The 13117-nt window shown below is 36.7% G+C and overlaps 1 protein-coding gene across 1 annotated transcript; it reads right to left on the reverse strand.

Moving 5' to 3' along the window:
* Positions 1-3646: 3646 nt before the first annotated feature.
* On the reverse strand, positions 3647-6345 carry LOC127439692 (C-C motif chemokine 3-like 1). Its single transcript, XM_051695944.1, has 4 exons — positions 6166-6345; positions 5093-5216; positions 4744-4864; positions 3647-3991 (listed from the first exon to the last, which is right to left on the reverse strand). Exons 1-4 carry the CDS (start codon positions 6239-6241, stop codon positions 3953-3955), a joined length of 360 nt encoding a protein of 119 aa, XP_051551904.1. The 5' UTR covers positions 6242-6345; the 3' UTR covers positions 3647-3952.
* Positions 6346-13117: the final 6772 nt, after the last annotated feature.

Consider the following 13117-nt stretch of genomic DNA (forward strand, 5'->3'; position numbering starts at 1 on the left):
CGCAAAAATAGTTAATTAAAATAGGAACAACAATGTATGTAAGACTATGTCTGATATTGCTAAATAGGATGACAGAGGATTAATTTCAGTTATGCACAAAAACATGAGATGTGTATGTAACCACAACCTGAGCCAGACTGCTTAAATGAAGAGTTTACCCAGAAATGAAAACTCTCTCATTATTTACTCACCCTCATGCCACCCCAGATGCATATGACTTTCTTTCTTTTACAGAACACAAATGAATATTTTTAGAAAAATATCTCAGCTCTGTTGGTCCACACAATGCAAGTGAATGGTGACCAGAACTTTGAAGCTCCAAAATGCACATAAAGGCAGCATAAAAGTACTCCAAATCACTACAGTGTTTAAATGCTTGTCTTCTGAAATAATATGATAGCTGTGGGTGAAAAAAAGTCTTTTTTTTTTTTTTTTACTATAAATGTACACTTTCACTTTCTTCTTTTGTTTTTGGCGATTTGCATTCTTTGTGCATTTCTCCACCTACTTGAAAGAAAGGAGAATTTATAATAAAAAAGGACTTAAATACTGATCTGTTTCTCATCCACACCTATCATATAGCTTCAGAAGACATGGATTAAACCACTGGAGTTGTATGGATTACTTTTATGCTGCCTTTATGTGCTTTTTGGACCTTCAAAGTTCTGGCCACCATTCACTTGCATTGAATGGACCTACAGAGAACAGATATAATATATATCAGAATCAGAATCAGAATGAGCTTTATTGCCAAGTATGCTTACACATACAAGGAATTTGTCTTGGTGACAGGAGCTTCCAATACACAACAATACAAAAACAGCAACAAGACTTTTAAAAAAATAATTAAAATTGAATAAAAAATAGATAAATATTGAAAAGAAAAAAGTATATATAGAATACACTATAGACAATATATATACATATATACATACATATATATACAGTTGTGCTCAAAAGTTTGCATACTCTGGCAGAAATTGTGAGATTTTGTCATTGATTTTGAAAATATGTCTGATCATGCAAAAAAACTGTATTTTATTTAAGGATAGTGATCATATGAAGCCATTTATTATCACATAGTTGTTTGGCTCCTTTTTAAATCATAATGATAACAGAAATCACCCAAATGGCCCTGATCAAAAGTTTACATACCCTTGAATGTTTGGCCTTGTTACAGACACACAAGGTGACACACACAGGTTTAAATGGCAATTAAAGGTTAATTTCCCACACCTGTGGCTTTTTAAATTGAAATTAGTGTCTGTGTATAAATAGTCAATGAGTTTGTTAGCTCTCACGTGGATGCACTGTGCAGGCTAGATACTGAGCCATGGGGAGCAGAAAGAACTGTCAAAAGACCTGCGTAACAAGGTAATGGAACTTTATAAAGATGGAAAAAGATATAAAAAGAAATCCAAAGCCTTGAAAATGCCAGTCAGTACTGTTCAATCACTTATTAAGAAGTGGAAAATTCGGGGATCTCTTGATACCAAGCCAAGGTCAGGTAGACCAAGAAAGATTTCAGCCACAACTGCCAGAAGAATTGTTCGAGATACAAAGAAAACCCACAGGTAACCTCAGGAGAAATACAGGCTGCTCTGGAAAAAGACGGTGTGGTTGTTTCAAGGAGCACAATACTTGTTGACCCCTCTCCAAACATAGCGCTTATGGTTGTGACCATAAAGCTCTATTTTGGTCTCGTCACTCCAAATTACAGTGTGCCAGAAGCTGTGGGGCGTGTCAAGGTGTTGTCGGTCATATTGTAACTGGGCTTTTTTGTGGCATTGGCTTCTTTCTGGCAACTCGACCATGCAGCTCATTTTTGTTCAAGTATCGTTGTATTGTGCTCCTTGAAACATATTTTCAAAATCAATGTCAAAATTTCACAATTTCTGCCAGGGTATGCAAACTTTTGAGTACAACTGTATATATATATATATATATGTTTATGTTCAGCAGAACAGAGTAATTAATAAACATCTGGGATGGCAGGAGGGTGAGTAAATGAGAGAATTTTCATTTTTGAGTGAACTATTCCTTTAATGACAGTTTATCTGGAATATAAGATAATAATGTACAATCTAATATAATTTTCAATGTTTTTTTGTTGATGCTTACTAAATGGTCTTAATCATTAGGTGTTGGAGAATAATCTGTATTGTTTTCAAATTGCACAGATAAACAAAGAATTTAGTGCAGTTAAAAAAATTTTACAGTGTAGACTGAGCTTTCTTAAACAGTATCTGCAGCCCAGCGCTGTATTATAATCCAATAAATAAACACCTGTGCATGCAGGACGAACAACTCACTTTCCCAATGAACTCATGTGAAAGATTCTATTGTGTTTGAGAAACTGGCATACCTGAAATAGTTTATGAAAACATATTACACGTCAATAGAGTTAAATACAATAAAACAAACAGCGATGTATAAGTACAGGCAGGTTGCTCCATCAAATAATGACATGTTGTTATTTGTTAAAGGGGTCTTCAAGGATCTTAAATAAATAGACATAATTATTCATTATAAGAATATGAAATCTGTAATATAGAAATAACCAATGATTTACATTTATAAGCAGATCAAATACAGTTATTGTTTAATAGACACAGTTATTATTTGATAGACTAAATAGATTGTGTTGTATTTATGCAATTGCCCACCTGTTGCATCTGTGGGTGCAACAGCACTGTTGGTGAAGGAAATGCCAGACACGTTTCCAACCAGAAATGCTGATATCCTTGGCCCAGAGGCCAGAATAAACGCAGGTTAAAAAACTAAAATACTGATTCATTACCATCTTAACTTCTTCCACATTGGTATGTGATGTTTATTAATGTTGACTTGACTGGTAGATCAAACTTAAGATATAATTATTTATTTAAATGCTCGTGGTTTTGTTGATTCATTTATGTTTAATTTAAATCATCAATATATGTTTTTTGTTCATCTGTAAACTAAATGGCTCCTCCATGGCAACAAGATATTTGCTAGCTATTAGTAAGCTGGCAAACAGCTTTTCTGGCGTTTACGGTGTGTTTACACATTAAAATGTTTCGGCGCTACACAGAGAAAATTAGTCCATTTAGTGGCATGGAAGTGAAACTTGGGTTTATACATGTGTTTGCTTTGGCTCTTTGTACAACACGCATTATTGGCATGTGTGTGTGTGTGTGTGTGTGTGTGTGTGTGTGTGTGTGTTTATACTACATTGTGGGGATCAAATGTCCCCACAAGGATAGTAAAACCTGAGATCACCTAACTTGTGGGGCCCAGCCAGTGGTCTCCACGAGGGAAATGCTTTATTTAACATACTAAACGATGTTTTTTTGAAAATGTAAAAATGCAAAAAGGTTTCTGTGAGGGTTAGGTTTAGGGGTAAGGGTAGGGGTAGGGGATAGAAATTATCGTTAGATCTGTATAAAATCCATAAAATGCATGGAAGTCTATGGAGAGTCCCCACAATTATATAAAAATTAGTGTGTGTGTGTGTGTGTGTGTGTGTGTGTGTGTGTGTGTGGGGCATAATTATTTAACTTCAATGTATATACTGTACATGTTCATACACTTTTATGCAGTATTTCCAAACACTTTATTTGGTGTATTGTTCTTTATATAAAGAAAACAGTCCCACCAAAACATGTGTCCTTGACAACCTTTTTATTATCATTAGTAAAGTAACAGGATGATTGTATCAACAAAAGAAAACTATATATAAAAATAATTTGCATACTTGTGAATAATCTGATCACACAGTAGAACCTACAGCTCACACAATTCGGCATGTTTTGATAATTTAGGAAATCCTAAAAGAGGAAGATCAGCAATTTATTAAAGAACAGAAAGCACTTTCTTAGTGACATATGTAAGTATCATCATTAGCTGCCATTCATGTATGCTTGTGTCTCTTGAAATGTGTGTGTGTGTGTGTGTGTGTGTGTGTGTTCACTCAAACAGACATAGTCTTCAAAGCTTCACAGCGTTTCCCCTGCAGAAAAAGAAAGGAAAAAAAAAAAAAACACACACACACAAGAAAGTACCATTAGTTAAAGGTTGCATATAGAAAGTTTTTGTCTGATTTCAATAAACATAATATAATAACATAATTTACATAATATTATTATATAATAAACCTAATATAATAATAAAACAATTTCCAAAATCAATCACATTTTTAAACTAGAGCATAAACTTTGAGTCTCCAAGTTACTGATCTATTAAATTTTTTTACATGAATTAAAGTGAAATTCAGTTCCAGTGAAATCCCAGACAATTCTGCACTTGAGTTCAACATTGTTCAAAGACAGAGATTTGCTGGACGTGTTGATCTGTATTAGACTTGCACAAGATTTCAATCTAACTCGTTGGTGGTCGGTTTTGAAATCCCAGTGAATTTGTCATAGGAGGATGTTTTTGTCATGTGGTTTTACAGCTGAAGAGTTTGTGGTTTTGTCTAAGTAAGATTAATATCATAGCATATCCTAACTGTGACTGACTATGTGTAAACAAAGACATGAGTCAGAAAACCACAATAGGGAAGGTGACCTGCTGCAGGGCTTGTGTAATAATAATGGTGTGCTTGATGTGCAATGTGCCATGTAATATTAGGTAAGAATATGGAAGAAATGGAACAATCGTAACTATCACTGAAGACAGAAGCGTCATGCCCATTCAAACTGAATGGCTCCTTAAGAATCAGTCAGTCAGTCAAATATTTTATGTCAAATGTTTGACGTGTACCTGAAATTTGGTTTCTTTGCACTTCCTGAGCCTTGTGTCCAGAAACTTGATCAGCTGTCCAACCCACTTAGCTTCAGTAACAGGTGGGGCACAAAGAAAAATACCTTTTCTGGTTCTGAACCTGAAAGATAAGTGGTAGTTTTATATAATTTTACTACCAGAGGAAGTTCTTAAAATAGACTTTCACTTTAAATACACACTCTCACTTCTGCTGTGTCTGGAAAAGTGATAATATCTCAGTAACTGTTTGCCTCTAGTTCATTCCCAGGGCACATCACAGCAGAGATAAACTGCTGCTGATACAGTAATAAACATCCAGTATTTTCCTTTGAAGCAATAATGCACTTACACAACAGCATCACGGGAGCAGCCATCACCTTTGACCTGCTTGTGGTAACTGAGGAGGATGTGCTTGGGGATGCTTTGATTGCTAACCGTCAGGCAACAGTCCAAAGCTAAGTCTGCTTGAGCCTCTGAAAGAGAGGTGGGAGACAGATAGACAATGAACAAGAGAGATATGATGAGAGGCCAGTGAAATGCGGAAATTAGAATTTGGATATCTATAAAACATCTGTTCATATGAAAAACAACCCTATGAAAATTGCCATAAAATCATTTATTGCCCATAATGTATTTTGCAGTCAAGTGTTACAAATGTGCAATGCACAGCTGGGATGAAGGCAGTGACATAAAATGATATGTGGGAACAGGATTCTCAGACATTAACTGAATAATGAATAAAAACAAAGAGATCAAAAACAAATCAAATGTGTTCATGTCTTCATTGACCATCTGTGTCATATTTCTGTATATGTATGACCTATGATGAACTAATATATTGTATTTGTAATGTTGAACCTTGGGAAAATTGTAACATTCTGAGAAAATATCTTTGAAAGAGCAAAATGTCTGTTATTTATCACGAAATATAACAGAAAGAAAAACCAAATTCTTTCAGAAATTGCTACTACACTTAATAAAAATATTTTATTTGTAAGATTCACACATTTCAATTTCATTACAAATATTCATCAAATTAAACTGAGTAACCAAATAAAATTAATAAAGCTTAAATATATTTATAAATCTTTTAGTATAAATGTTTGACTACTATATGCAAAGACAGCATAACGCAACACAATAATTACTTTTTTAAATATTTCTTGTTAAATACTTTTTTGTAATTTAATTGTTAAATCTTTAATTATTAATTATTTAATTTATAATTTAATAAACAAATTATAAATAAATAATAATTAATCATTGCAGTAATAACTGGAGTTATTAAAACAACAATAAATAAATGAATGAATAAATAAATAAATGAACAATGAATATTTGTTCATTTATTTGTTTATTCATTCATTCATCCACTTATAAAGTAAATGCATTGGACAGAGAATGAAACTATCACAGACTCACCTGCTGGACTGCTGCAGAGAATGAGAGCCAATGCACAGAGAAACACACTCAGTGCAGGTATAACAGCTGAAGCCATGGCAACAGGTACAGTAGATGGTGGAACACGGATCGAGTCTGTCCTGCTAGAGAGGCTATATTACCTTCGTCTCTGTCCTGACACTGTCCTCTCACCCTCTCCATCTCTCCCCTGCTTTATAGGACAATATTAAGTTTCACTATTACACTGTTTTTCTCATAGTCCCTCCCCTGGGAATGTCAAAGCAGCAGAGGTTGAAGATCAAGGCAAGATTTTTTTTTTTTTTTTTATGAATGAGGGCCATGTTTACGGCACAATGCACCACATTCTGCACCACAGTCTCTCTTTGTCCTCAACTGACATAGAAACTCTCACAGATTCTCACATTCCCATCCTTTCTTTTAGGTCATAAGGTCATAACAAACAGTCAAAAGTGATTGTTTCCATATGACTGAAGAACATAAGGGATATTTCTGCTAAACCAGTCAAACTGAACTGTTTTTTTGGTGTGTATAATTACTGGTTTTAGAATGTAAACAGTGGAACATTTTTCTGTTAATGTTTATTCACTGTTGCAATGTTAATTATTAATGATCAATTCCTCACCTTGGTGTGTGTGCATGGAAGTCACTTTGTGTATTTCCTGAAAGTTTATTGCAATGGTTTACAGGAAGGTATACTGTAAGTATGACATCATGTGCTCTGATGTCTGAGATTATATATTGCCTCAGTGATCAGGAATGCAAGGTTGTTAACAAATACTAAGGACCCACATTTTATTAGGTGTCTTTAACTACTATTTACTTATGCATTTAATATAATATACTTAATATGTACATACAGTGCTGTGGAAAAGTATTTGCCCCCATCCAGATTTCTTCTGTTTTTGTGTACATCTCATACTAAATTGTTTCAAACATTCAAACTAAATCTAACATAAAACAAAGGCAATCTGAGTAAACACAAAATACAGTTTTTAAATGATAATGTTATTTATTTATTTTTTTTTTATTTTTTTTAATTTTATCCCTTTTTCTCCCAATTTGGAATGCCCTATTCCCACTGCTTAGTAGGTCCTCGTGGTGGCACGGTTACTCACCTCAATCCAGGTGGTGGAGGACAAGTCTCAGTTACCTCCGCTTCTGAGACAGTCAATCCGCACATCTTATCATGTGGCTTGCTTTGCAGGACACCGTGGAGACTCACAGCATGTGAAGGCTCATGCCACTCTCCGCGATCCACGCACAACTTACCACGCGCCCCATTGAGAGCGAGAACCCCTAATCGCGACCACGAGGCGGTTACCCCATGTGACACTACTCTCCCTAGCAACCAGGCCAATTTGGTTGCTTAGGAGACCCGGCTGGAGTCACTCAGTACGCCCTAGATTCGAACTCGTGACTCCAAGGGTGGTAGTCAGCGTCAGTACTCACTGAGCTACCCAGGCTCCTGATAATGTTATTTATTAAAGCAAAAGAAGTTATCCAATACCAACTGGGCCTGTGTGAAAAGGTATTAGTTACTAAATCCCCAAATCTATAAAACGACATTCATAATGGGGTTAGACCTAATTACTGCCAGCCCTGTTCAATCAAATCAACACCTAAATAGACCTTTTTCAGCAGCATTAATTTGGCTAACTGTGCCAAGGTCGAAAAAAATTCCAGAAATTATGAGGAAAAAGGTGATTGAAATACATCAGTCAGGGAAGCGTTACAAAGCTATTTAAAAGGCTCTGGGACTCCAAAGAACCACAGTGAGAGCCATTGTCTCCAAATGGAGAAAACTTGGCACAGTAGTGAACCTTCCCAGAAGTGTCTGAGCTTTCAAAATTCCTCCAAGAGTACAGCGACAACTCATCCAGGAAGTCACCAAAAGGCCAAGGACAGCATCCAAGAAACTGCAGGCCTCACTTGCATCAATAAAGGTCACTGTTCATGACTCCACTATCAGAAAGACACTGGGCAAAAATGCCATCCATGGAAGTGTGGCGAGGCGAAAACCACTGCTAACCCAGAAGAACATTTCTTTCTTTTTTGGGGATTTTTCCCCTTTTTCACCCAATTTGGAATGCCCAATTCCCAGCATGCTTTTAAGTCTTTGTGGTGGCGTAGTGATTCGCCTCAATCCGGGTGGCGGAGGATGAATTCAAGTAGCCTCCGTGTCTGAGACCATCAACCTGCGCATCTTATCACATGGCTTGTTGAACACGTTGCCACAGAGACATCACCTCACCATCCACTCCACTGTGAACGAACCACATTATAGCGACCACGAGGAGGTTACCCCATGTGACTATACCCACCCTAGCAACCGGGCCAATTTGGTTGCTTAGGAGATCTGGCTGGAGTCACTCAGCACACCCTGGGATTCAAACTAGTGAACTAGCGAACTCCGGGGGTGGTAGTCAGCATCTTTTACCACTGAGCTACCCAGGCCCCTAACACAGAAGAACATTAAGGCTTGTCTGAATTTTGCCAAAACACACCTTGATGATCCTCAAAGCTTTTGGGAGAATGTTCTGTGGACTGATGAGTCGAAAGTGGAACTGTTTGGAAGACAAGGGTCCCGTTACATCTGGTGTAAATCAAACACAGAATTCCACAAAAAGAACATTATTCCTACTTTCAGGCATGGTGGTGGTAGTGTGATGGTGTGGGGATGCTTTGCTGCTTCAGGGCCAAGGCGACTTGCAGTAATTGAGAGAAACATGAATTCTGCTCTCTACCAGAAAATCCTAATCATCTAATAATCATCCTAGTCATCAGTCCGTGAGTTGAAGCTCAATTGCAACTGGATTATGCAGCAAGACAATGATCCAAAGCATAGGAGTAAGTTCACCTCTAAATGGCTCAAAAGAAGCTAAATTAAGTTTTGGAGTGGCCTAGTCAAAGTCCTGACTTGAACCTGATTGAGATGCTGTGGTAAGACTTTAAAAGGGCAGTTCATGCTCGAAAACCCTCCAATGTGGCTGAACTAAAGCAGCTCTGCAAAGAAGAATGGACCAAAATTACACCACAGTGTTGTGAAAGACTGATCTCCAGTTATCGGAAGCATTTGGTTGCAGTTGTTGCTGCTAAAGGTGGCACAACCAGCTATTAAGTTGAAGGGGGCAGTTAGTTTTTCACACTGGTGATATAGGTGTTGGATAACTTTTTTGCTTCAATATATATATATATATATATAAAATAGAAGAAATCAGGATGGGGGCAAATAATTTCCACAGCACTGTATGTGTTATTGCATTGTGCTTATATTTAATGTACCTGCATTTAATTACATTTGTAGTTAAACTGTTAATCTTACCCCTAACACTAAATCTAACCTTACCCCAATCATTATCCTAAACCCTAACCCTCAGGGTACTCAGGGGTGTAACTACAGGGAGGGCAGCTGCCCGAGGGGTGATGAAAACCAATCTGCAATCTGTCCATGCACAGAATGTATGTGTGTCCTTGAATGAGCCATTTTTGTAGTGCATTTACTTGAACCGCTCAGGCAATGTGTCAATGGAATGACCCATTTTAGGGGTGGTCGAAATTAAACCAACCCCAGCATAACTACCAGTTACAAAGCTTCTTCATACTTCTAAAAGACTTGTTCATGACACAGCACTAGTTGAAGTTCCTCAAAGTTACCTTTTCAATAAAATAGCCTTTTCAATATTGATTGTAGGGAAATATCCACTTCATGTAGTGTTTTGTTTATTCTTTGTTTCACTGAGTGACAATCTGCTCCACATCATTTAGTGCGTAAATGAGCTGTCCAAATGAATCGGTTTGAATCACAAATCAATTCAGACCGTGTTGCTTACCTGTTTGACTAATTCACTGAAAAGAACCAACCCAAAAGAATGATTAATTTGCAAATCGGGCATCACTAGTTCTGATTCTACATGACAGAAATACAGACAGAAATATGACAAAACTGATGGAAATTGAGGGAAATTGTTTCTTGGGTCAGTCAGAGCACTCATGGTATGCACAATGCACACAGCCGTACAGCTGCATGTGCCAGTAGGAAGTATGACACTATAAGAATCTGGAAACATCTGTACTTGTGTGGTGCTTTAGATGAAAGTATCTTTAAATGTTTGCCTATTTAAAATATTTTGGATAAATGATTTATTGAAGTGAAAAAAAGAGTTATCAAAATTCTATTTATTTCAAGTCATTCATTTGCAGCAAAATTCATAGACACATAAAGTATGCTTCTGCTATGTACATTAAAAGAAACCCATTGCCAAAAAAACATTAATAATAATAATAATTTTTTTTAAAATACAGGACAGCTCATACACATATGTGAGGTTCATAATTGTTACTGTGATATACAGCATGTTACATTGCACACATAACATATCAGCTTTGACATGCAAGTTTTTATTCATTTATTTTACAAAGTTTGAATTCCATGCATCTGTGATTCCTCACATCTGCTGAATTTTCTAAATACTTGAATATAAAAATCAGTCAATCAAAGTCACAGTTGATAATTGAGTGCGGTCATTGCTGCAACAGGGTCATCAGGGTCACTTTCTGGCTGTAAAGCAAGGGGGAAAAAAAGTTTTTGTTTTCATTAGAAGTGGGCAGAAAATGTTTAAATGAAGAAGAATGGCAACTCTTGCTGAACGTTTAGCTTCTGTAGGCCAGGACTCTGTGTGATATCACTCTGAGAGCAGAACTAAGATTTCGAGATAATGTTATCATGAAAAGGGACATAAAATCCTTTTTACCTGTGTTCCTATTGAGGTGTTTTTTTCTTCCTGTCGAGGTGTGAGATGTGCTTTCTAATCCACTCATGTCTCTCTGCTGTAGGAGCACACAGTTTCTTGTCTTTTTTTGTGATGAATCTGTGAGTGCAAAGAGAGATTGTAATCATAATTAACATGCATTAATATGGCACTATATAGTGCAACTTATCATCCATGATTGATGCTTACACAGTAGCTGGGACAGGGCAACCACTCTCTGTGGTTTGGTGAAAGTAGGATGCAATGATTTGCATTGGGATGCGTGTGTCTTTGGTGGTCAGACAGCAGTCCAAAGCTGCATCTGAAAATGCTGAGAATGAAATGTCGACATTAGCAAGGCTCGTCACTGGAAATCCCCCTCTCTACATACATTTGGCACCATGCAAGAACAAAACTTGGCCTGAACATTCCTTTCCTTTAAAACATGTCTGAACTTCTCTAGATTTCCAAGAATTGCTCCCAGAGTTACAACAGAATATTTGAGAAGACAGCCAAGAAGTACTATGTCAATGACCTCTATTGCCAGAAAGTATGCCTTGCAGCCAGTTTTTTACTTTTAATAACAAAGTTTCTGTTTGAAATGTGGGATGCAATAAAGAGTAGGTTTTTAATTCAAACTTACCTTCAATGTTGCCCCATAGGACTGCAGTAAAGATGAGGACAGTTAATGCTGGAGCCTGCATTCTTCTCTTTATATCTGTCGTAAGTCAGAGCATCAGATACCTCTGCACAAGTGAGTATGCAGGTATCAGTGTGCAGGTATTTATACACACAAAAAAGAACTAGCTTTCACTTTCACATCAAGACTTACCGTACCAGCTCCACCCCTAACTCCTAAATGCATAAATCGTCCCATTCCCATTCAATATTCTCTGCAGGGGTTCCTGGCCCTTAATTTTTCTATAAAGATTATACCAAAAAACCTTTGCCTGTTTTCTGCTTTTAGATTCACATTGGGGTCCAAAAGTCTAAGACCATTCAGAAAAATTATTTTATGTTGCATTCTTCTTAATAAATGCAAAATGAATTTTGTTTAATTACAAATTATATACACTGGCACCCAAAAGTTTGGAATAATGTACAGATTTTGCTGTTTCGGAAGGAAATTGGTACTTTAATTCACCAAAGTGGCATTTAACTGATCACAAAGTATAGTCAGGACATTACTGATGTAAAAAACAGCACCATCACTATTTGAAAAAAGTCATTTTTGATCAAATCTAGACAGGCCCAATTTCCAGCAGCCATCACTCCAACACCTTATCCTTGAGTAATCATGCTAAATTGCTAATTTGGTACTAGAAAATTACTTGCCATTTAATCAAACACAGTTGAAAGCTATTTGGTTCATTAAATGAAGCTTAACATTGTCTTTGTGTTTGTTTTTGGGTTGCCACAATATGCAATAGACTGGCATGTCTTAAGGTCAATATTAGGTCAAAAATGGCAAAAAAGAAACAGCTTTCACTAGAAACTCATCAGTCAATCATTGTTTCGAGGAATAAAGGCTATACAATGCTTGAAATTGCCAAAAAACTGATTTCATACAAAGGTGTACACTACAGTCTTCAAAGACATAGGACAACTGGCTCTAACAAGGACAGAAAGAGATGTGGAAGGCCAGAAGTACAACTAAACAAGAGGATAAGTACATCAGAGTCTATAGTTTGAGAAACAGACACCTCACATGTCCTCAGCTGATAGCTTCATTGAATTCTACCCGCTCAACACCAGTTTCATGTACAACAGTAAAGAAGACTCAGGGGTGCAGGCCTTATGGGAAGAGTTGTGAAGAAAAAGCCACTTTTGAAACAGAAAAATAAAAATAAAAAAGTTAGAGTGGGCAAAGAAAAACAGATATTGGACAACAGATAATTGGAAAAGAGTGTTATGGATCTTAACCTCATTGAGCATTTGTGGGATCGGCTAGACTGTAAAGTGTGTGAGAAGTGCCCGACAAGACAGCCACATCTATGGCAAGTGCTACAGGAAGTGTGGGTGAAATGTCACCTGAGTATCTGGACAAACTGACAGCTAGAATGCCAAGGATCTGCAAAGCTGTCATTGCTGCACATGGAGGATTTTTTGATGAGAACTCTTTGAAGTAGTTTAAGAAGTTCTGCATTTGTTTTGTTTTTTTAATTGTAATAGTAATTTTTGACATTATTAATGTCTTGACTATA

This window comes from Myxocyprinus asiaticus, chromosome 4 (assembly GCF_019703515.2).
Source record: "Myxocyprinus asiaticus isolate MX2 ecotype Aquarium Trade chromosome 4, UBuf_Myxa_2, whole genome shotgun sequence".
NCBI classification, from domain to species: domain Eukaryota; kingdom Metazoa; phylum Chordata; class Actinopteri; order Cypriniformes; family Catostomidae; genus Myxocyprinus; species Myxocyprinus asiaticus.